Source organism: Polypterus senegalus, chromosome 9, assembly GCF_016835505.1.
Source record: "Polypterus senegalus isolate Bchr_013 chromosome 9, ASM1683550v1, whole genome shotgun sequence".
NCBI lineage: Eukaryota > Metazoa > Chordata > Cladistia > Polypteriformes > Polypteridae > Polypterus > Polypterus senegalus.
In genome coordinates, this window is record NC_053162.1 from 75,146,456 (window position 1) to 75,169,649 (window position 23,194).

General features: G+C 39.9%; 1 protein-coding gene across 1 annotated transcript in view; it reads left to right on the forward strand.

Annotated features, from left to right (window-relative positions):
* The window catches only part of atxn1l (ataxin 1-like), a 33,148-nt gene extending 13,458 nt beyond the window's left edge, over nucleotides 1-19,690 (forward strand). Inside the window, exons 2-3 of the mRNA XM_039763305.1 lie at nucleotides 11,285-12,504; nucleotides 17,887-19,690. Coding sequence (XP_039619239.1) covers nucleotides 11,404-12,504; nucleotides 17,887-19,164 — 2,379 coding nt within the window. The 5' untranslated portion in view covers nucleotides 11,285-11,403 and the 3' untranslated portion in view covers nucleotides 19,165-19,690. The remainder of the gene's footprint in view (nucleotides 1-11,284; nucleotides 12,505-17,886) is intronic.
* Nucleotides 19,691-23,194: the final 3,504 nt, after the last annotated feature.

Genomic DNA, 23,194 nt, shown 5'->3' on the forward strand with positions numbered 1-23,194 from the left:
GTGGAGTAATAAACGAAATTGGAGAAATCATCCTGTGCTTTTAGACAAGTAAAACTGCTTTGATGAATTCAGACCTTTTTATTTTGTCCTTTAAATTAAAACGGACACCATTGCAGTTTGGACAGCGAGATATTTTAAGTGCTGCAGCTTACATTTTTAATTGGAAAGAAGTATTTGAAATTACTGCTTAGCAAACAATAGGCATGTTAGCTTAACGGCAAAATTAATCTTTTATTTATAAAACTGTTAAGAATGTTACTCTTATGTTTTCTTGATAAACAACTTATGAACAGTTGATATACTTGTGGCTTTTTAAAAGATTTGTACCGTGTTTATTAATTATTTCTGTGTGTCATACAGTATGAGTTTTGGTAAGAAAGAAATGCTACATAATTAAAATGGTAATCCATATATTATAATGACACTTTTAAGAATTACGAATGTCTAGCTGATATACTGGAGAAAAAAACACACCTTCATAAATATAGTAAATGTATACAGTACACCCCCAAAATTCATGGGGGTTACATTCCTAGAGCACCTGCGAATTGTGAAAAACTGTGAATTTTGGATGTGGTTAAAAAAATGCCAATCTTCATAGTTTAAACCCTAAATATGCCCCCAAAACACTTTAATTTAATTTCAAACTCATCTTAATACATTACTTAAAAATAAAGAATGTAAAGGTAAACCTGTATACTGTACTGCTATGTCTCCCTCAGTGCTAGAATTTAAAATACCGATGTTACCGCTATATGTACTGTAATTCATGCAAGCGCATTTTCATTGTCAGAAGCCTTAGACGGTGCAGCTCGTTTCGCAGGTATCTTGGGGCTTTAACCCTTAAACTGCCACTTACTTGGGGGGTTAATGCATCCCTGGAAGCCAAATACTTTTTTGATGCACTTTAAGTAAACGTCACAATTAACAAAGAAAGTGAAATTTTAATGGAACACATTTTTTTTCATGCAAATAGCATCACAATTACTGCAACACTGATCATTTGACACACTGCTAATGATCTGTAAAAACTATTTAAAAAACTACTAGAACAATATGTACAAAATGCAGCTGACGCCATGGACAAAACTCAGTAAATCACTGAGCCAACTGCGGTTGACCTGACTGTACACAAGCACACAGAGGTAAGCGCTGATGCTTGCAGGCTAGTCTAGTGCAGCGGCTCAATCCCAGGGACATTGAGGCTGCAGTACTGCTGGGTGTCACGCTTGGGTCACAAAATTGCACAGAAACACAGGAGATTGTAGAGACAGGAACTGTATTCAAACACTTCAAACAAACATGTCTCTTTCAGAAGTAAAAGGATCTCAGTATGCAGTTAGTTATTGATTAAAAATAGACAAACATCATAGGGGAGCACAACTCTCAACAGGAGCAGATAATGTCTGGGGGAGGAGAAAGAAACAAAGCAATCTGCCAAAAAGGATAGGCACTGTTCAGGCTTTTAAGTAAGTGTAGCGTTGCATGAGAAGCCACAATTGAAAAGACGGTGATTTATTTATTTTTATGGTGGAGATTCCGGGTACGCACCCAGCCTTGAGAGACAAAAACAAAGCAAACCAGTAGCTGCTTCCTGTTCCATCTACAGTATAGTATTGCCACGAAAAAAGCCATAAATATTGCAGAGGATATTTTCAGTTTCCGATAACAATTAGTTAGGTTCTAAGGAAAAATCTGCAAATGACTGAAGCGGCGAACTCTGAACCGCGACTTAGCGGGGGTCTACTGTATTTTAACAGCAAAAAAGCTGGTGTGCAATTAACAATTGCAGATTATTATAACCAATATGTATGTATACAGTATATTTAAATTTAAGCACTGTTTAATTGCTAATATTGATTGTGTGTGTGTGTATATATATATATATATATATATATATATATATATATATATATAAACTGCTCAAAAATTAAAGGAACACTTTGAAAACACATCAGATCTCAATGGGAAAAAGAAATCCTCCTGGATATCTATACTGATATAGACTGGGTAATGTGTTAGGACCGAAAGGATGCCACATCGTTTGATGGAAATGAAAATGATCAACCTACAGAGCTCTGAATTCAAAGACACCCCAAAAATCAGAGTGAAAAAGTTATGTGGCCGGCTAGTCCATTTTGCCAAAATTGAATTGCAGCAACTCAAAATTGCACACAGCACTTTGTATGGCCCCTGTGTTCTTGTATACATGCCTGACAACATCGGTGCATGCTTCTAATGAGATGACAGATGGTGTTGTGGGGGATCTCCTCCCAGATCTGGACCAGGGCATCACTGAGCTCCTGGACAGTCTGAGGTGCAACCTGGTGGCATTGGATGGACCAAAACATAATGTCCCAGAGGTGTTCTATTGGATTTAGGTCAGGAAAGTGTGGTGGCCAGTCAATGGTATCAATTCCTTCATCCTCCAGGAACTGCCTGCATACTCTCACCACATGAGGCCAGGAATTGTCGTGCACCAGGAGCCACTGTATTAGCATAGGGTCTGACAATGGGTCCAAGGATTTCATCCTGATAGCTAATGGCAGCCAAGGTACCTTTGTCAAGCCAGTAGCGGTCTGTGTGACCCTCCATGGATATGCCTCCCCAGACAATCATTAACCCACCACCAAACTGCTCATGCTGAATGATGTTACAGGCAGCATAATGTTCTCCATGGCTTCTCCAGACACTTTCACTTCTGTCACATGCTCAGGGTGAACCTGCTCTCATCTGTAAAAAGCACAGGGCACCAGTGGTGCATCTGCCCAATTCTGGTATTCTATGGCGAATGCCAATCGAGCTGCATGCTGCTGGGCAGTGAGCTCAGGGCCCATTAGAGGACATGGGGCCCTTGGGTCACCCTAATGAAGTCTTTCTGGTTGTTTGGTCAGAGACATTCACACCAGTGGCCTGCTGGAGGTCATTTTGTAGGGCTCTGGAAGTGCTCATCCTGTTCCTCCTTGCCCAAAGGAGCAGATACTGGTCCTGCCAATGGGTTATGGACCTTCTATGGCCCTCTCCAGCTCTCCTAGAGTAACTGCTTGTCTCCTAGAATCTCCTCCATGCCCTTGAGACTGTCCTAGAAGACACAGCAAACCTTCTGGCAATGACACGTATTGATGTGCCATCCTGGAGAAGTTGGAATACCTGTGCAACCTCTGTAGGGTCCAGGTATCGCCTCATGCTACCAGTAGTGACACTGACTGTAGCCAAATGCAAAACTAGTGAAGAAACAGTCAGAAAAGATGAGGAGGGAAAAATGTCAGTGGCCTCCACCTGTTAAACCATTCATTCCTGTTTTGGGGGTCATCTCATTGTTGCCCCTCTAGTGCATCTGTTGTTAATTTCATTAACACCACAGCAGCTGAAACTGATTAACAACCCCCTCTGCTACTTAACTGACCAGATTAATATCCCATAAGTTTCATTGACTTTATGCTATACTCTGATTAAAAAGTGTTCCTTTAATTCTTTTGAGCAGTTTATATATATATATATATATATATATATATATACATACACAGGTAGTCCCCAGGTTACGGACATCCGACCTACAACTTACGAACGAGGCCACAGCTGTGACGCATGCGCCTCAGTAACTGCCGCTCCGTCATCTTCGGCCTGGGGATGCTGCAGGTGGCTGGAGGGGGGCGATTTCGTTGCTCGTGCAGTGTAGTGTACATCGGGCGGCTCCTGGCGGCAAGCGGTGACCCGTGATCCATAGTCACCGGGGACCACAGCTATCGCTCGTGTGCAGGACGATGGTTCGCTGCCAGTCCACTATGCCACCGCAGCTACTGCTCCTGACTGGACGCTGGCTGGATGGAGCAGAGGGGGGCGTTTCACTGCCCGCCCAGCACACACGGCTGGTAATGCTGCAAGCGGTGACTCGGTTGTGGCTGAACGGAGGCCATTGAGGTTGAATGGGGAGGCGGGGGTAGCATTGTAGTGTGCCTCGGATGGCTGCCTGTTGAATTGGGGTTGGGCGATTCACTACCCGCCTTTGGCCGCACCATGTTCGTTCTTGGTGGGCGGATGCTGCAGGCAGCGTACTGTAGTGGAGGTGACTGTGTGGTGGGTGAGTGATGAACCCCCCCTCACCGCCCCATGTCATTCTCAATAGCAAGCCTGCTTGTACTGTAACGCACATAGCAGGAAGGTGTCTCTTGTCAGTACATTAGACGTGTTGATGGGTCCCACGCTGTGATAGCGTGTACAGTGCTATGCAGAAGAGCTCATCTTAACCTTTTGTCTTCACCTTTCAACAATGTCTCTGAAACACAAATCTGATGCAAGTGCTGATGATATAGTAAAGAAGAGAAAAACCATCACTATTGAAAATAAAGCAGAAATAATAAAAAGGTCAGAGAGGGGTGAAACTCCATCATTCACTGGCAGAGCACTTTGTTAAAGTCGGTCAACAATAGTATTTATTAAAATAATGTACTTGTTCCAACTTACAGTACATACAAATTCAACTTAAGTACAAACCTACAGTCCCTATCTCGTACCTAACCCAGAGACTGCCTGTATATACAGTATATATACATATAAGAGGGGTGCTCAATAATTTATCTACCTGAGTATAAAAGAAAGTAGCAAGCCTGTTGAAATAAGTCTGTACAGTTGTGACCTGTCTCAAGGTTACTCATGCACAGTTGTGGCTCAGTGCGAGTCTAACATTCCAAGAGGCAGGATGTCAGGAGAGTCCTCGAGTGAATCAAGTAAGAAAATGCTAGATTTGGAGCAATGTTTAGAGATAACATTTCTCACAAAAGATGGGAAAAGGCCAAAGGAGATCCATGAACACATGACTGCAGTTTATGATGAGTCTGCCCCATCATCCTACATAGTAAAATTTTGGAGTAAGCAGTGGGGTAGAGAGTCCATTGAAGATGATCTTCACACTGGACGGCCTGTGTAAGCAACTTACACAGAAATGTGCAAGAAAGTCGAGGACTTTAATTTTGTCAGACAGACTAATTAAGGGTTCCCAAATAGCTGAAGAAATGGGCATCTCAGCAAGTACAGTTTGGAAAATAGTTCATGAAAATTTGGTCTTGTCAGATGTCAGTGCAAGATGGGTTCCAAGACTGCTGACGCCATGTCAAAAGACCACGAGGCTCCAGTGCTATCAGAACAACTTGGAGATGCCCCATGAAGACCAAGTGATTTTTTTTCATTGTTTGGTGACTGGAGAGGAAACTTGGTTCTATCACAGAGACCCTGAGTGCAAAATGGAGTCAATGCAGTGGAAACACTAGTCATCCCCCACCCCAAAAAACTTCAGGGCAGAAAAATCTGCAGGTAAAGTCATGGTAATTGTCTTCTGGGATATTGAAGGGCTTTTGCTTCTGGAGTTCATGCCACACAAGACAACCATAACCGGGGAGAGTTACGCCAACACAATGGTCGCTTTGCAGGAGTCAATCAAGGAGAAAAGAAGAGGAAAACTCACAGCAGGCGTGCTGCTTCTTCAAGACAATGTGACTGTTAATATGTCACGTTAATCACAGGCGTGTCATGTGAGAATGTGGTTTCCAGCAGCTGAACCATCCACCCTACAGTCCTGACCTGGCTCCCTTAGATTATTTCCTGTTCTGAGTTTTGAAGAAATCTCTCCATGGACAGCGGTTTTCAAGTGATGAAGACGTCAAGGCAGCTGTGACATCCTGGTTTGAAGGTCAAGCAGATGATTTTTTTTTTTCAAAGTGGTTAAAGTCATTGCAGGAAAATTGATGAAGTGTATGGAGCTATCGACTACATTGAAAAATTAAAAACATTTTTTTAAACTCTTTTCTTTCCTAGTGACGTAGGAAAATGTGTATATATGTGTGTGTATATATAATTTTGGTTTTTTTTTTGTTAGAGAAGTTGTGAAAAGTACATTACAGAAATAAAAACAATATGACACCTTGTAATTGTAAAAAGGATTTTATTTTCTTTTATGCTATATGTATTATGGATACATATTTTTGTATATTTCTATTACTTAAAGTATATATTTTAATTTTATTTATTTTAGTATTTTTGTGGTCACTGAATAATAAGCATATAGAATTTCATTTTGTTACTAAAAATAAACAATTAACATCTGTGGTCTATAGCTTATTTATAAAAATACCCAAGGTAACACTTTAATATAAAAATAAGGCTTTTAAGGGTATAAGGATAAAGAAAAAAAATCAGAATTGGTATTGGAATCAGTCAATCAGGTAACATGAAATTGGTGATCAATATCAGCCTTTAAAAAATTGATTGGAGCATCTCTACTGGAAATGCACTCAGTGACGTAGAGGCACCCATTCCACAGTTAGTACTTACCTTGTGCATAGTCAGAATTTTCACAGAAAATATTCATTATTGGTAATATCTTTAAAAATGCAATGTTTTATGTTACATATTTTACAGGCAAAGTTTCATACATATAAAAACAGTGAAGCAATATTATGGTACTTTAAATCACAAAACATCATTGGTGTACTTGGTAGTTGACATTGTGCTTAAACAACCTACAGTTTTGAGGTACAATACCCCATTAAGTTGGAAAAGCCATAATGATGACATAAAAACTCACCACTAACTGAAGATTGATCCCTCAGAAGAGGAATGATATCATCATGGACTACCTTTATTTTATGTGCACGTTTCCATATTTATTCTCTGACATTTTCTCTCTAGTAGCTGAGAAAATACTGCATTATTATACCTGTACTGTTGAGTTAGTGATTTCCAAAATAATTGAGGCTAGTTTAAAGCTGTTGATGTAACAACATTCTTTTAAAATCTGGCTTGTCAGAGACTCCTTAGGTTAGGTTTATAACGTTTGTTATTACATCTTGCCTGAAGAAGGGGCCTGAGTTGCCTCGAAAGCTTGCATATTGTAATCTTTTTAGTTAGCCAATAAAAGGTGTCATTTTGCTTGGCTCTTCTCTACATTCATAATGGCTAACATGGTACAACACCCTAGTACTACAAACGTTTGTTATTGTAAGATTTGTAAGATTTATATTTGCCTTTTTAGCTAGTTAAAAAACTATTTAATGGCTGTGTCTAATCGAGTCAATTTTCAAATACCACCAAATCCAGGTGCTTTAACTTTTCAAAACTGTCTCTTTTTTAACATCTGTCCAAAATTTAATTTCCTGTGCACGTATTACTTTTACATTAATCCAAAACTCTCTATGCTGTGTTGTTTTCAAAACATCTTATATGACTGATCAGCCTGAGTACAAATCCAGAATTAGATTATTAACTGAACCTGCAGCATCATTTGGTAGACAGCATTACATTTGATAACATACCTTTCAGATATGTGACATACTGTCTGTGTTTTCACTGTGTTTGTTACATTTTAGGCCGGGTTTATACTTCACGCTCAGAATGCGTACGCACATACATCATGACTGCCACACCTTCCCAGCGTTCATTTCACGTGTCCTCTGAGCACGTCCTCAGAAACGCGGCATGTGCACAAGTTGCAGTACCAGCAAAAAATCTAGGGGCGCAGTGTGTTCAACTAAGAACGTGATGTCATCCTATAGAGTCAATGAGTGTACTTCAGTGTTTGATGAACGGTTTGATTTGGTGAAGCAAAATGGCAATATACAAATGTATTCGTGGTGCTTTTATAGTGAAGCGTTGCTTATTCCCCAACGAAATGACACTATACATTTTTAAGATCTTACATACCATCTTCTGTGCCATCTTTTTTTGTACCTTTAGAACAGCATCAGAATGTACGGCAGCATATCTGAACCACAGGAAAAAAAAAATTAGGGACACAGTGAAAAGGTCTGTTTTGTGATTAAAGTGGACATTTCGGCTTTAATCTCGAAATGTCCACTTTAATCTTGTAGTTTATGATTAAAGTAGACCATCGTAAACAACATCTTAAAACTGACCCAGTTGTTGATTGGTACGTACTTCTTGGGCAAGCAGCAGCTGCCACACAGAACACATTACATGTATGATATTCTAGGTCTCTGTACATTTAGAATCCTTAGATTTATACTTGATATCTCTTTCATGATGAAATGCATTAAAATATGTATATTACATTTTATAGATAAGTCGTAAACATAATTTAAATAATGAATATTGTTAAGAATTACACATGGGGAGAGGCATGTTTGCAGAGCAGTAGCGCTACTGCCTTGAAGTAGGGAGTTATAAATCTGGTGTTCTCTGCATGGAGTTTGCATGTTTCCCTGGTGGGATTGTGTAGTGTGCTCCGGTTTGGGGATTTGGTGATGCTAAAATGACGCTAGAATATGTGAGTGCTTGTATTTACCTTGTGATGAGCTGATGCCCCGTCCAGAGATTGTTTTCTGACTCGTGCCCGATGCTTCTGTAATGGGTGCATCCCTGGATTGATGGTTTTAATCATTAAACATCCATCCTTTTCAGAGATATTGTGGCAAGGTGTCCGCAGAATTTAATGGATGTTTCAGGCAATTCACAGCACTGCGAAGCTGAACGTTTTCTCAGCGTGATGATATCTCACACTGCCACCTGGTGGAATCTTCCAGATTTATGTAAAGTACATGCACAAGTATAAACAATATAATGCCTGCGTAGCTAAAGTGTCCACGGACCCAGCATTAGAGGTTACAATCGTGAACATTAATTTGACATCAAAAATATTTGTATTTAGTAATTTAGTATGCCATTTTGCCCATCGTGTTAGCTGGTATTTTTTCAGTGCTTTTTTTTTTTTTTTTTAAATATAGTAAACCTTCGTTTATCGCGGTAAATGAATTTCCGTGAAGTAGTATTCTTTATTTATAAATGTAATATTTTAGCAGTTAGAACATAGAAAACCTCTTTACGACCTTCTAAATACGTTTTTTAACATCATTAGAGCCCTCTAGACATGAAATAACACCCTTTAGTCAAAAGTTTAAACTGTGCTCCATGACAAGACAGAGATGACAGTTCTTTCTCACAATTAAAAGAATGCAAACATATCTTCTTCTTCAAAGTGTGCGTCAGGAGCAGAGAATGTCAGAGAGAGAGAGACAGAGAAAAGCAAACAATCAAAAATCAATAGGGCTGTTAGAGCTTTGAAGTGTGCGAAGCACTGCGCAGGAAGCATATCGTATATCATTGAGGAGTTTTATTTAATACGTAATACGTGCTCTGATTGGGTAGCTTCTCAGCCATCCGCCAGTTGCGTCCTTGTATGAAATCAACTGGGCAAACAAACTGAGGAAGCATGTACCATAAATTGAAAGACCCATTGTCTGCAGAAATCCGCGAACCAGCGAAAAATCTGTGATATATATTTAGATATGCTTATATTTAAAATCTGCAATGGAGTGAAGCCGCGAAAGTCGAAGCACGATATAGCAAGGGATCACTGTAATAACAAATGATTCCTGTAGTCACATGCTGAAATTCTTCTGACTTTAACACAATGTCTTTCCAGACTTGACCTTTGCTGTTTTTCTTTTGGATAGGTGTTGATGTTATGTACTACTTATGCTTTTCTCACACATTATTGTGCCTTCCAGAGTAAATTGTCTACTTGCAGTCACGCATGATTCTCATTTGGTATTATTGATTCTGTTAAAAAGCTGGTACCTTTGTATCTTCAGAACTTTGGCATTGACTTACTACCTAAATGTTGGCGCTTGTGACATCCTTATTATGAAGATCTGTTTCTACCTGTTAGTGACAGGTGCTATTTATTCATCCTTGTCAAAACTAGTTTGCTTACCTGAAAGTTAAAATGGAAGCTGCCAAATAAAAATTAATTGAAGCTTTAGTTAAAAAGAAAAATTTGGGGATTTTGTGTTCTCATTTCTATCTGTGGAACTGCTGTTAGTCAAGACCATCGTAAACCTGACACCTACCTGTAATGAAATAGGTTTCCATTTTAAGAACTTGGCACTGACAAGGAGAAGATTAATGTTTTGTTTTCATAATAAAGTGTTCATTCAGAAATATTTTTCAGATTGTATTGCTTCTGTTAAAACAAGTAAAAAGTGCAGTTTGATTTTAAATACTTATGAAGAAAGAAATAGTAGTAGTAGGAGTATTAACAGAGTACACTTAAATTCTAACTTGCTTGTACAACCAACATGCAACATGTCGCTGCCCTCAGGAAACACGATAAGTTAGAATTTATTAAGTACATACAAATTCCAATTATTAGAAAGCACAAATCAGTATATCTGATGTACTCCATATGCCTGTTTTCTGTTTTCCACTTACCTCAAACCTTGTGGGATAAAAACTCTTGAGAAAACATCCATTATTACATGTTACTAGCATCCTAAAGTGCTTTTAATTCACTTTCAGGTTTCAAGGGGCCATTTCATTATACGGCCTGCTTATTCTTGACTGGTTGCTAATGCTACACACAACATTTAGTCCGTAATCTTTATGTAGATTGCAGTTTTGTATCATGTTCTCCATTCACAGGATGTTTCTCTTTATACAGACTGCCTCCATGTCTTAGCTTGTCTCTCAGATAAAGGAAATGAATATTCTAAATTATCATAATGTGATGATCAAAGGTCCCTGCCCAAGAGCTGTGTTGATTATTGCTTGATGGTGTTTGGCCTCCCATGATGCTCTCCCATAATCCCCCTTGGGATTAATAAAGTATCTATCTATCTATCTATCTATCATTGGAATAAGTAGGTTCAGAAAATAAATTATCAGTCCACAAATCTGAAAGTTAGAAGCTATTGGAACTACATTGTAAATATGCTAATTATGCCTGACATTTTTGCTATTATATTTTCTAAACAAAATTCCAGGTTATACTGACACATTTGTTAATGCTTACTGTTTTAGCTGCTCTAGATGAAGCTGACCAAGATTATTTTTTATGTTCCCAACATCTTCACATAGCAAGAAGCTGATAAATAACTTCCATAAAACTATGAAATGGCCTTGAAGATATTTGGACAGTACTAATTATCCACTGTGCAGGAGTCACCCACTGCATTCGGGTCCCAATCCAGGTGGTTGTGGTAGGTGTGGCGATGCTCTTGTCAGCGCATGCTCCCGACCTCTCTCATTGTGTAGAAAACACGGCGAATAAACGTAAACACTGCAGTTTTGCTGTCCTGGCCAAATAATTTGGTTTGCTTTTGCTTTTTGGAGAAAATGGCATGAAGTATCAATTAGATTTTTTCAGTTTATAAAGAGTTAGTGGATGGACTGTCCAGGAACAGAAAAAGCATAATGCATTTTGCATATTCTATCACAGGTCTTTATGTAGGAAAACAAGATTTTGTATTGAAGATCTTATTTTCTCTCTTCACAGGGTGAGGTGGAGAGCGTCAGCAGGTGGTTCCTAGAGCTATATCATTAGGCCCTAACCCCTGCTGACAACTGGACATTTCCTCAGCATCAGAGCAGGAGACATTCGCTACGCTGATGTGAATGATGAAGCCAGCTCATGAACGCAACCAAGAATGCCTCCCTCCAAAGAAGCGGGAGCTGCCAGTGAATAATAACAATAGTAACATTACAGGGGGAGGAGGAACTGGGGGCAATGGAGGGGGAGCTGAGGAGTCTGTTTCAACCAGCAGCTCTGGTTCCACTGGCAGTGATGTCCAGGGACACAGTAGTTCTGGAGAATGGATTAGAGCACAGCCTGCTCCACATTACAGCTCTGAGAGTTCAGATGGTATGGGTGTACCTGTTGATCAGTTTAGCATGTTATATAAGGTAGCTCTTCCTTCTGGTACTTACTCTCCAACCAGTCTCCATCCTGTATTAAACATGAGTCACCTCTCTCCAGCATACAGCGTTCCCCCTGCACTTTTGCAGCACCCAGGGATTCCCTACTCCCCCCTTGGATATGCACAGATTCCTCATTCTTCTCTGCAGTTTGTTGGCTCTCATTATGCCGTCCCATATGCTGTTCCACCTGGCTTTGTTCCAACTCCATTAATTTCCCCACAGGCTGCCATTTCCCAGCAGCACGTTTCTCATCTAGTCCCATACCCTCCAGTAATCCATGAAGGAGTCATTACACCTCCTCCTCAGACTCAGCCTTCAGGCCATGGTTTTGCCAAAGTGGCCACAGCAGGAGGCCTTTCAGTCGTTATTACATCTGAGCAGGCCATGCAACCACAACCACAGCATCTTGGAATGATTGGAGGACTTACGGCTACTGATGTCAGTCCTAGAGGGGTGCCAATTTTTTATCAGCACCCCAGCGCAAGGGCTTCCACAACAGCAGTTGCTACTTCTGGTGCAGTCTTCAGGGAAGCATTGAGTCACCATGATGACAGCATTGTTGTGACTCCTCAACAGGACAAAAGGAAAGAGGAGAACGGAGAGGGAGATAGTCCAAGGAATAGAGAGATGCCCATGGATACCATCTACTCTCATAAAAATGTACAGGTTCTCCATATGGTAACAAATACAAACAGATCTGACAGTTATATGGATGGACAAAATGTATCACTTAGACAGGCTGCTGTCGAAGAAAGAACATCGCCCAGCCACAGGAGTACCCCAGACACTGACCTTGAGGTGAGGCCATTATTTCTTTTGAGTCTGTCAGTCCAGAATGTTCTGTAGATTTATTTATGCTACAAAAAGTACATTGTTCATTTTATAATCAATAAGTACAAATCCTAACACTAATGCAGAAGCAAGTGATGGAGTCACGGTATACATTTTATGTTTTGACATGGTCCTCCTTAAACTGAATACCCTTAATTACATAATGTTTTAATGCATTCCAAATGGATTTCCCTTTGCTGTTACTCATTTATAGAAGATGTTATTTTGTCATGACTTGGAAATATCATTTCGCACAAATGATGCCTCACATGTAGAACCGATAATGGTTTCAGGGACAATTGTGTTGTTAATGTTCAAGGTAGTCCAGTAGAAGCCCTACTTCATGAGTTGCCTCGAAAGTTTGCATATTGTAATCTTTTTAGTTAGCCAATAAAAGGTGTCATTTTGCTTGACTTCTCACTACATTCATAATGGCTAATAAACCCTTGATTCTTCTGAAAACACATTGAAGATCAGCAACATGTAGACATGTATGCACACATTTTCTATACAGAGTCTAAAACCTTGTATAATTTATATGAATAATAATATTATGAAATATTAGCAAAGAAAACAAGTTTTTTTCTTCTTTCCAAAATTTATAATAACATTTTTTCCAAAACATTTTTGTTTTGTATTTCTTGTACAAATTTAGAGTTTCCATTCTGTATATTGCCTGCTTTGCTGGCATCTGTGTCTACCTGTCATTCTCATTTCAGTAAACCTTGTTTACTTCATCTTATTTTGACTTTCATATAAGGAAAGGCAAAGCTCCGGATTCATTACAGTGGTCATCAAAGATCATAATATGGTACAGTACTGTACATATCCATAACATACATACAGTATATATGCTTTATGATTTCCATCATTTGTAATGGTTCCAAATCATGTATTTGCATGTGCATACCTTTTCTTGCCTGTAACAGTCTGTTTGTGCCATGCAGGTATTTATTTTATAACCCTCACCAGCATAGCAAGTGTTGCATTTGCAGTCGGGCAACTGGTATTTTGCATCCAATGTTCTTGACAGTCCTCTGCAGTATAGACAGGTACTTTACATGGCTGGCACCAAACAAGAATCTTTAAGCAGGTGCTTGAAATTCTGAGGAGGGTGGTGACATTTCGATAGAAACAGAACCATTTTAGCTACCCACCGAAACTTTACTTTCACTTTCAATCTCAATGAACAGTAACATCTAACTATTAAAATTTGCTGTTATGAAATCACAGATATTTGTTTCAATACTTGATATTTTATTATCTTATTACTAACCTCAACTCACAAAGTATTATGGTTGTATTTTTGACGTCTAATAATCTTAACAGATTTAATGATCACCATTACAAATGAGTTATATGTTGAATACCCATTATTTGGAATTAGGAGGCTTCACCAGCTAAATAAAAATGCAAACTGAAAGTGGAAATAAAAAGGGGAGTGATACTGTTCACCCCATGAAGTAATACGTAAAGTTTGAATAATTCACAAAAAAGATAACTATTAAATCTGCTATTTTTATTCTTGCTTGTGATTTTTCAGTAGCAGAGATGGTGGGAAATGGACCGATGAAGGCTTACGATATGTAGATGTTTCACTTTTGATGCAAATTAGTGGTTAGTGTACTGACTACTGACAAAAGTACAAATATTTTGAGCATGCAGATTAAAAAGGCAAAAATCTGTTTTGTAAAACAGCCACCATGTCTGTTATCTTCTTTGACCTGCTGCTTATCAGGTATACAACAGAACATCAAGCATTTTATGGAAATTTGATCACTGCAAGTGCCTAGATGGCCTCTCCTTATGTAGTAACACGTTTTATTTTTAGATGTATGACAGATGGCCAGGGCCATTACCCGGCCGGGATGCTGGCTGGGTGGAAGGACCGAGGGAGAGGCCATGTTGGAGTCACTATCTTCCCTAAGACTCTAGAGGGTTTCCCCCCTGGGTTGCTACAGCACCATGGATCCCCGCAGGGCATGTTGGAAGTTTGGAACACCCCTGTTGGGCTCAGGGGGTGCTGCAGGTGCACCAGAGTCCTTGGAGGAACCACTTACGCCACATCCGGAAGTGCAGCAGGAAGAAGGTCAAGAAACAAGCACCTCCGGGTGCACTATAAAACGAGCCGCCTCACCACCAGTCAGGGATCCAGAGTCGGGAGGTGGAGGACAAAGCTTGCAAAGAGAAGTGGAGGCGAGAGAGAGAGGAAAAGAAGAAAGGACTGTTTATTATATCTTTTATGTTTTGTACTTTGCTGTGTAGCGGGTTGGTCACAAGAATTTTTTTTAAGTGAGGCTCCTACCTGCCATCGCCCAGGAAGTCCCATCTGGGATGCCATTTGTGGACCACCAGGGCATGTACCACTCCCCAAATCAACTATACAGCACAGTGTCTTGGGGAAGATAGTGACTCCCACATGGCCTTTCCCCTTGTCCTTCCACCCGTTACAGATGTTATACTATTTGAACTGCCAACCACAGTAAAACCAGTTTGCAAACAGCAAAGCCAACCCTATTTGTTCTAAACCTTTCCTCTTTTGATCCTCAATCCATTTTTTTCCTCTGCTTATCCCTGCCAGGCTATGTGAGCAAAGTAAATTTGACCATACTTAGAAAGAGTTGTAGAGATTTTACGGATTGTATTTAACCTTCAGAAGAGGCTTTTGAAAATTAAGTAAAAGTGCAGAATATCACAATATTGGCCTTTGAATTTAGATTTTTCTTAAATATGAAATTGAATCAAAAGTTTGCATTTCACATACATCCATAGAGTTTCAATTTTATATATACAGGTGCTGGTCATAAAATTAGAATATTATGATAAAGTTGATTTATTTCAGTAATTCCATTCAAAAAGTGAAACTTGTATATTAGATTCATTCATTACACACAGACTGATGTATTTCAAATGTTTATTTCTTTTAATTTTGATGATTATAACTGACAACTAATGAAAGTCCCAAATTCAGTATCTCGGAAAATTAGAATATCAATTAAGACCAAGGCAAAAAAAGGATTTTTTAGAAATGTACAGCACTCAATATTTAGTTGGGGCTCCTTTGGCCTGGATTACTGCAGCAATGCGGCGTGGCATGGAGTCGATCAGTCTGTGGCATTGCTCAGGTGTTATGAGAGCCCATGTTGCTCTGATGGTGGCCTTCAGCTCTTCTGAATTGTTGAGTCTGGTGTATTACATCTTCCTCTTCACAATACCCCATAGATTTTCAATGGGGTTAAGGTCAGGCGAGTTGGAGGGTGGAGTATCAGGGGATTCAAACCAGTGACAAATGTATCCAAGCATGATCAATGACAACATTAACATCTGTTTTTTGTGAATAAAGTGTTCACAAAAGGCACTTTAACCTACAGGATAAGGTTCTTTTTACTATATATTAGTAGATACGTTAATACTGGGAATATCTAAATTGTTAGCCTTAACTTGCATGTACCTCCTGCTGCACTTGGCAGTTTCACATTCAGTCAGCACAGATAACCTCAAATACAAATGCAAAAATACTTCATCAACAGCTTTGATTCCTTACCAGGGGCTAAAAGTGGCTCTCTCAGGAGGTGCTCCAGCCGGGATGCACAGACATATTGATCCATCTTCAAATTGCTTCCCTCAAAAGAGAGACACTTCAGGATACCCTAGCAAAAGCCAAGAACTGCCGCAAGGGCTGCTCTCACCAAGTTTTTCCTCATTCAGATAGCTATATTTGAAAGGGGGCTACACAATCTAACAGATGCCATGGGCTTGCTTGAAAGCCTTCCCTTGCTAGGTCATGTTGGGCTGTAGTCGAATTGCTACTTATTACAGTAAAGAGCACAACCTGAACAAACTCATCTTTATATTAACACTCCTCAGTCACTGGGATTGGGTCCAGCAGACCCCCGTGACCCCGTGATATAGCGGGTTGGATAATGGCTGACTGACTGACTGACTGTCATTGCTAAACGTCAGTAAAGAACAAGACTGCTTCATTGAGGTAGCACCCAAATTTTGTTCCAATCTTTACTTAATATTTATCTCCAGAAATAACAGGCATAAATGTTAGATATGCAAACATAAAACCTGACCGATTCAAATCAGCGTCACACAGCAAACGTTGTTTTAGCCAGTTCAGCTTTTGTATTCTTCGTCTTCTTCAGCTTGATGCTTATGAGCATTTGGATGGTAGATGACAAAAACAGTTGTCACCGCTCTTTATGGCAGTTATGATGTCTGTCTAGAAGTGCTTTTAAAATCCTTTACATTTATTGTGTCTTGCTGACACTATTATATTACATCAGTCGGAAAATTTGGGACAACTGATAGGCTCCCGTGGTCTGGTGGACTGTAAATTAAGTTGCTTTTGGCTAAACATGAAATACTTTGAAATCTTAAAGTCCCAAGCTCCCCTTTCATATATTCTTACAAACATACACACACTGGTTACTTTATCTAAGTTTCAACATTCATATACATTCTAAAGAAAAAAAAAAACACACTTTTTAGAAGAGTGGATTTGGATCCGTTGATTGTATAACCGGACACAGTCTCAGAGGAGATAAGTAAGCTCAGCATGTGTGGAAAGTCAGAATGACCCTAACATCTGAGCAACGCTATGCCTTGAGTGCCAATCGGCCAGTAATCTGAAGCTGGCATCTTGTATTATGTGCCATTCTTTGAAGCTGAGATTCTAATATTTTTCTCAGCACTTTTCACTTGTGATGATCTTCTAGTGCAGCACAGACCAACTGGCCATTTGTAAGATGATTGACAATTTTACAGTAGGAGGCACAAACCATCCAGTTTTGGTATTTTGCGGCACTACTTGTCGGCACTCAGAATTTATTAGCGAGGGAATCAATCCATGGTTTCTTTACTGCTTCAATTGATCGATGTGGTTCATCAGTTAATCATCCACGGTGAAAGTATAATCTTGTTAAAAGTGTTGATGAAGTCGCCACTTGCATTTTTTTCTTATCTGTAGAGAATGGTTGGAGTCTCTCAGTTCTTGGATCTGCAATCACTGGCCTATCATTGAGAGGAACATCTTCACCTTATCCTTGATCATTTCTACAGGAGTTTCTTTTTTTATTTAATAATCCAGTATTCCATTTGCTAAATTTCCCACAACTGTTAACTTGCAGCTATGTTTAGGTAATGAAATATCAGTTCCACTGATGCATAATTATGCAGTTATTCATTGTTAAGGAAATACAGCAGCATATTACTTTTAAATGCATGAAGCCTATAACTTTCCTGTCATGATTAGGATTTATTTACTATTCCTCTTAATAATTTTAGAGCTCATTCTTAAAAATATGAATCATTTATTCATTTGTTACTTTTCTCTTTTTTAAGGTGCAGCAAGTTGTTGGCCGTCTGGTTTCCCCTAGTGCACTTGGCGGTCGGAAAAAAGTCTCTGTTGTTCCTTTAAATCTGTCACAGGGATCTCACCAAAGCAGAGAGGCAATGCCAGCTGCACAAGAAAGGGAAAGTGCCCGGGCAGAACAGACAGTATTGCATAGTACCGTGCAGAGTGGGCATCATATTGTGCCTTTAGAACAAAGAATTCAGCAACATGGTCATCCTCCACATCAAGCTGTTGTGCTGGCAAACGGACAGCCCCTATTGGTTCCTCTAGATCATGTTCCTCAGATGCACAGTTCCGGAATACAGCAGAGCAATGTTTTAAACACAGTAGCAGAACCAATATTTTCTAAAGAAACAGAGCCTCCACCAACACCATCTGTTTCTGAAAAGTCTAGTGGAACTGATACTACTGACAATCGTGGGCCAACAGGATCAGCTCCTGCCTCTGCACCACCTCACCCCTCTCACTTTATGAAGGGAGCCATTATTCAGCTGGCTACAGGGGAACTTAAACGAGTAGAAGATTTGCAGACTCAAGATTTTGTGCGCAGTGCAGAGGTAAGCAATGGCCTTAAAATTGACTCCAGCATAGTAATGGATATACGCAAGAGCCAACAGAAGCCCGGCCTGGTAGCCCTCCAATTTACGGTTGGTGAACAGCAGAGTAAAGTCACCATTGATGTTCCTCCAGAGCACCCGTTCTTTGTTTTTGGCCAGGGATGGTCCTCTTGCAGCCCTGACAGGACAGGGCAGCTGTATGGGTTATCCTGCCATCAACTACAACTGGGAGATGTCTGTGTATCACTCACTTTGCAACATCAGTCGCAGGCAAGGACCATAGCCGTCAACAGTGTTGGTGATGCAGTAACTGGAAACTCTCAGACTAGCGGTCCTCCCGAATCTCATCAAGTGAGAACCGTAGATCAGTATCACACAGAGAGAACTTGTATCGAAAGGCCGGGCGAGGCTGAAGCAATGCAAGTGGAACGGGGAGTAGAGGAATCACTCCAGTCAAAAAGGACATTGTCAGACCAGGCCAAAGGTCAGACGAATTATTATTTGCACACTGAGAATCTCCCAGGAACAAGAGTAGGGACGGCTGTGTCAACAAGTGTGTCTCGGCAACACTGGCCAGCACCCAATTTCCAAAGATATGGGATCAAAAATGAGGAGAGGGTCAGTCCTTCATCTGGCCCTTCTAGGCCTTCTTTTATCCCTCAGGAGGTCAAGTTGTCCATTGAGGGGCGTTCAAATGCAGGAAAGTAGCAGCAGAATGAGATTGTTCAAGGAAGGAGAATGAGTGTGGAACCTCAGAATGCTAGAGAATAATTTGCACAGTAAGGAGGATTCAATCCTCTTCTTCTTAACATTAATCCAATTAACTTAGTGGATTCCAGTTCAGGTCCTTTGGACTATTGAATTAATGGGTTTCTATCAAGCAGGGGCTTTTAAAACTAGCATTAACAACACGATATCCTGAAGTAAGGTCTCAGACACAGCATGCTTGTGTAACAGAGTGAGTAGGTGTGCTAAAGGACTGAACTCGGGAGCCACTTCTCTAATACCCCCCATATATTATGGGAAATCATTACACTCATCTGATTTTCAGGGAGTATGAACTTTTAACATCAAAATATTATAACATACAAATGTTTATTAACCTTTTCTGCACTGTTTGACAAGCTTACTATCGTCAGTTGTAAAGAATCAATGTTCCTAAACGTATTAGTATAGTCAAAAAGAAAGGGATGCTGGGAAAGAAAGTTCTGGAGTTTATTATCCCAGCCTTGTTTTTTTTGTAGCACGTTGAGAATCAGGGGCCCTCCTCAATTTCATGAACCTTTTTAAATGATACTACTAGTGATGGGACAAGGACAAAAATTGTGTATGTGTTTATTTATATTTATCATCAGAAATGTCCAGGTATGAAGACTACTACTCATGTAACATGAATTTACCAAAAAATCAATGCAGAACCTTTAAAAGGTCAAAGTATGCTTTGGTTTCAAAATGCAAAACCAAATGTTTTTAAAACATAATGAAGGTTTATCAGCTTTTAACAAAATTACAATTGACTGTTACATTTAATGTGCCCCACTGTAAGTTCTTAATGTTTGCATCACACTAATCTGCATTCCTCTTCTAAATATGATCAGCGTTGCCTCACTTTCATAAATTTAGCTCCATATTAACCTCGCCGCTCCATTTCACCATTTCAAAACTCCTTACCTTCAGCACTTGAGTGAATACAGCATAGAATCGCAAAGCCACCATGACAGATGTATGAGCAATGCAAACACACAACATATCACATCATCTTCTCACCTTTCAAAAAACGTTGCCTTCTTTTGATTTCTTTTCATTGACAACACCATGCAGCTGTCTGTGTTGAGATGCAAAATATTGAAGTGGCAAACCTTTCACACCTTTCTAATGTTCTTCATCCAAACTGAGTGCCGTTCCTTTCCTTTTGGAGGATAGTGGGGATTCTCCAGATAATCCAAGCCCAATGTCTACGTTGGTTTAGTTGATTGAACCCGAGGCTTCTCAGGCCTGCCTTTGTATGAAAGAATAAAGTCTGACTCTGTATTTTCAGCTTTAGAATGAAAGTCCAGTAATCCCAATGGGACATGACTTGAGTAAGAAAAAAATAGGAAATGAACCAGGAAAAGCAGCTCGCTCATCTTCCAAGGTGACTTCTTTCTGTTACTGTATACCTACAGAAGACTTACTGTCTTAAAGTCAGGAGGTTCTTAATTGCCTTAATGTTTTTATCAGGGTCACATGTCATTTTTTCCTTAGCCATATTCTTCCAGTTTTTTTCCCCCCAAACGTAGTTCTCATCATAATCTGTGACTTTCTAGTATTGTAGCAGATGCGTTTATTACTGTTATCTACACGACAGCCTCATTGGCACTGCAACCACAAAAGACATCCTGCAGTGATGGCCTAAAGAAACAGAAGCACCGTGGGACCAGATTTGGGCCACATGGACGGTGAGTTGACACCATCCCATTACTTTTGCTGCGGTGACCTCTCCTTTCTGTAGACTGGTGTGGTAAACAGTTGGTTACCAGTGGTATCTGACAAGGCTTTTGATTCAAGGATGCCAGGCATTTAATCCTAACAGTTGCTGACAAGCACAAAATTACTTTGTGACCTTCTGTCATTAATCTACTGGTAATTTACTGACCTGACCAATTTATTCACCATCTCCAGGTGGCAGTCACATCGGTTTTGCTTTTATTCCCAATTAGACCAGGAACACTTTTGTTAAAAGGGGTTTATACATGTGACTCTGTCTAATGGAGTACATTCGTCACTGGTAGGTGTCATGTGTTACAGAGAGTTGCACCAGAAAGCCATCTTACTGTATTCTGTGCGCACACATTTTTAACCCTGTTGGCCTAACCATCTTCTAATACAAAGATAGCCATTCTACTTCTAAGCACTCACTGGCGTTCTTCCAGCTGTTACTCTGGCTTAGCCCTTGCAGCATAATTGGGAAAGACCAACTCAAACGTTCATAATGGTCAAGGATGTTGTGACTGTGTCTTGTTTTACGTACTCAGATTTAGGGAAAAGGTTTACTTTGAGAAGAAAAGAAAAATAACGTAAGTCATACATCAGAACGCAAGTCATACACAGGGATTGATCTGTTGGGAGGTGTTTGCACGCAAAAGTGTCATTTGGTGTAGGTTTGTGAGTTCGTTGTGCTCTGCTAAATTGTTCTCCTGCAGGATAACTTTTACTTCTGTGCCTTTCCCCAAACACATGCTGGAAAACTTTATGTACTTTAAAATACATTCATAGTGTGGGAAATGAGCTAGAAGCAATATTTAATCATGGGAGAGATGGAAGCTCTAAAGAATGTGCAGCTTGAGTGGCAATAATAAATAGTCGTCCACTGCTCCGGAAATCATTTCATGAAGTTTTGCTTAATTGTAAGGCCCATTTCAAATATATTCTTCAGAATTCTTGATAGCTAAAAAAAGAACTTGTTCAGAAGACTCCGAGCATTTGTTTCTGTTTAAAATTTATATTAAGACACAATGGAAGGCCAGGTAGTCCATAGTCTATTCATTTGCCCTTTTGACTTGGCGTCACTACTGCAGTCTCCACAAAACGTGTGAAGGAAATTCAAGCAATTGTGAAATTTTAGCAGTGGTGAAATGATTTTATATATTTTCTGTTTATATTGTCTCCTTGATCCCAGAGTGAAGTAGTATATGCAGCTTCTGCAATAAGAAGCCTCAAACCTAAGAGTTTTGAAACGTGAAGGAACTTTTTAATACACTGCAGTAAAATGAATGAGGGCGACTGGAACGTAAAAGTTGACAAAACTCGCAGAGCAGAGTGGGACCATCTGTGAGAGGCTCTTGAGCTGTGCTGTTTAGAGCGGGTAACGTTTTGGAGCCTTGATCTGCTCCAGTATTAGATGACTTGAAATGACGCAGTGTGTTCTGTATTTTCTAAACTGTCAAAAAATGATTTGATGGCCCGGTGTGTTTACTTCCGATTCAGATGACCTATTTATATGCACAGTAATTGAAGAAAAGCAGACACCCCTCCACGAACAGCAATGTAGAATTGTTGCTTGTATGGTATGTCATGTAGGAATCCTCATTCCAAGTCATTGGTGATTCAGGGCATTCAACATGGAGCAAGCAATATGAAGACAATATAAAAGTCAAGGGTCAGGTTAGTTAGACGTGAGATGTGAGACGACATCAGTCAGCCTGAGACTAAAAGAGCTGAGGCTTTAGATGGAGAGCACCACTGTAATACAAGACCAGAAGACAGACAGACAGACAAACAGACGCAGAAGAGTCTCGGTCCCTCAGTTGATTTGTATGCAGCTCTGCTGTTTTTAAAAACTGTTGCCTGATCTCGGGGTAACTGCTGTCCGTCTTACTCCACCTTGAATTTACCTTTTCCAGGCAAATATATGTATTTGCGCCCTTTTACCAGACAACACTTTTGATCCCTGCCTCTAAACATATCAAAAATATCAAAAAGGTTTAGAATTGAAATCTCTTTTGGTGTCACCTTGTGGCCTGCTTTTTATACATTTGTTGTCCACTTAAAACTGTGCAGTTTTACTAAATAAAATGTCATATTGTACTTTTGGAAAATCTCATCAGAAACACCCCCCTGGCTCTCCAAGCGTGTTTTTAACACTGTGGCCCTCTTCAAAACTAAAAAGCACGTGCACATTCAGTCGTGTGCCTTTCGTTTGGTGAATACGCGGCCCCACAGCTCTGCACAAACCTCACTGGTATTCTGTACGGTGACC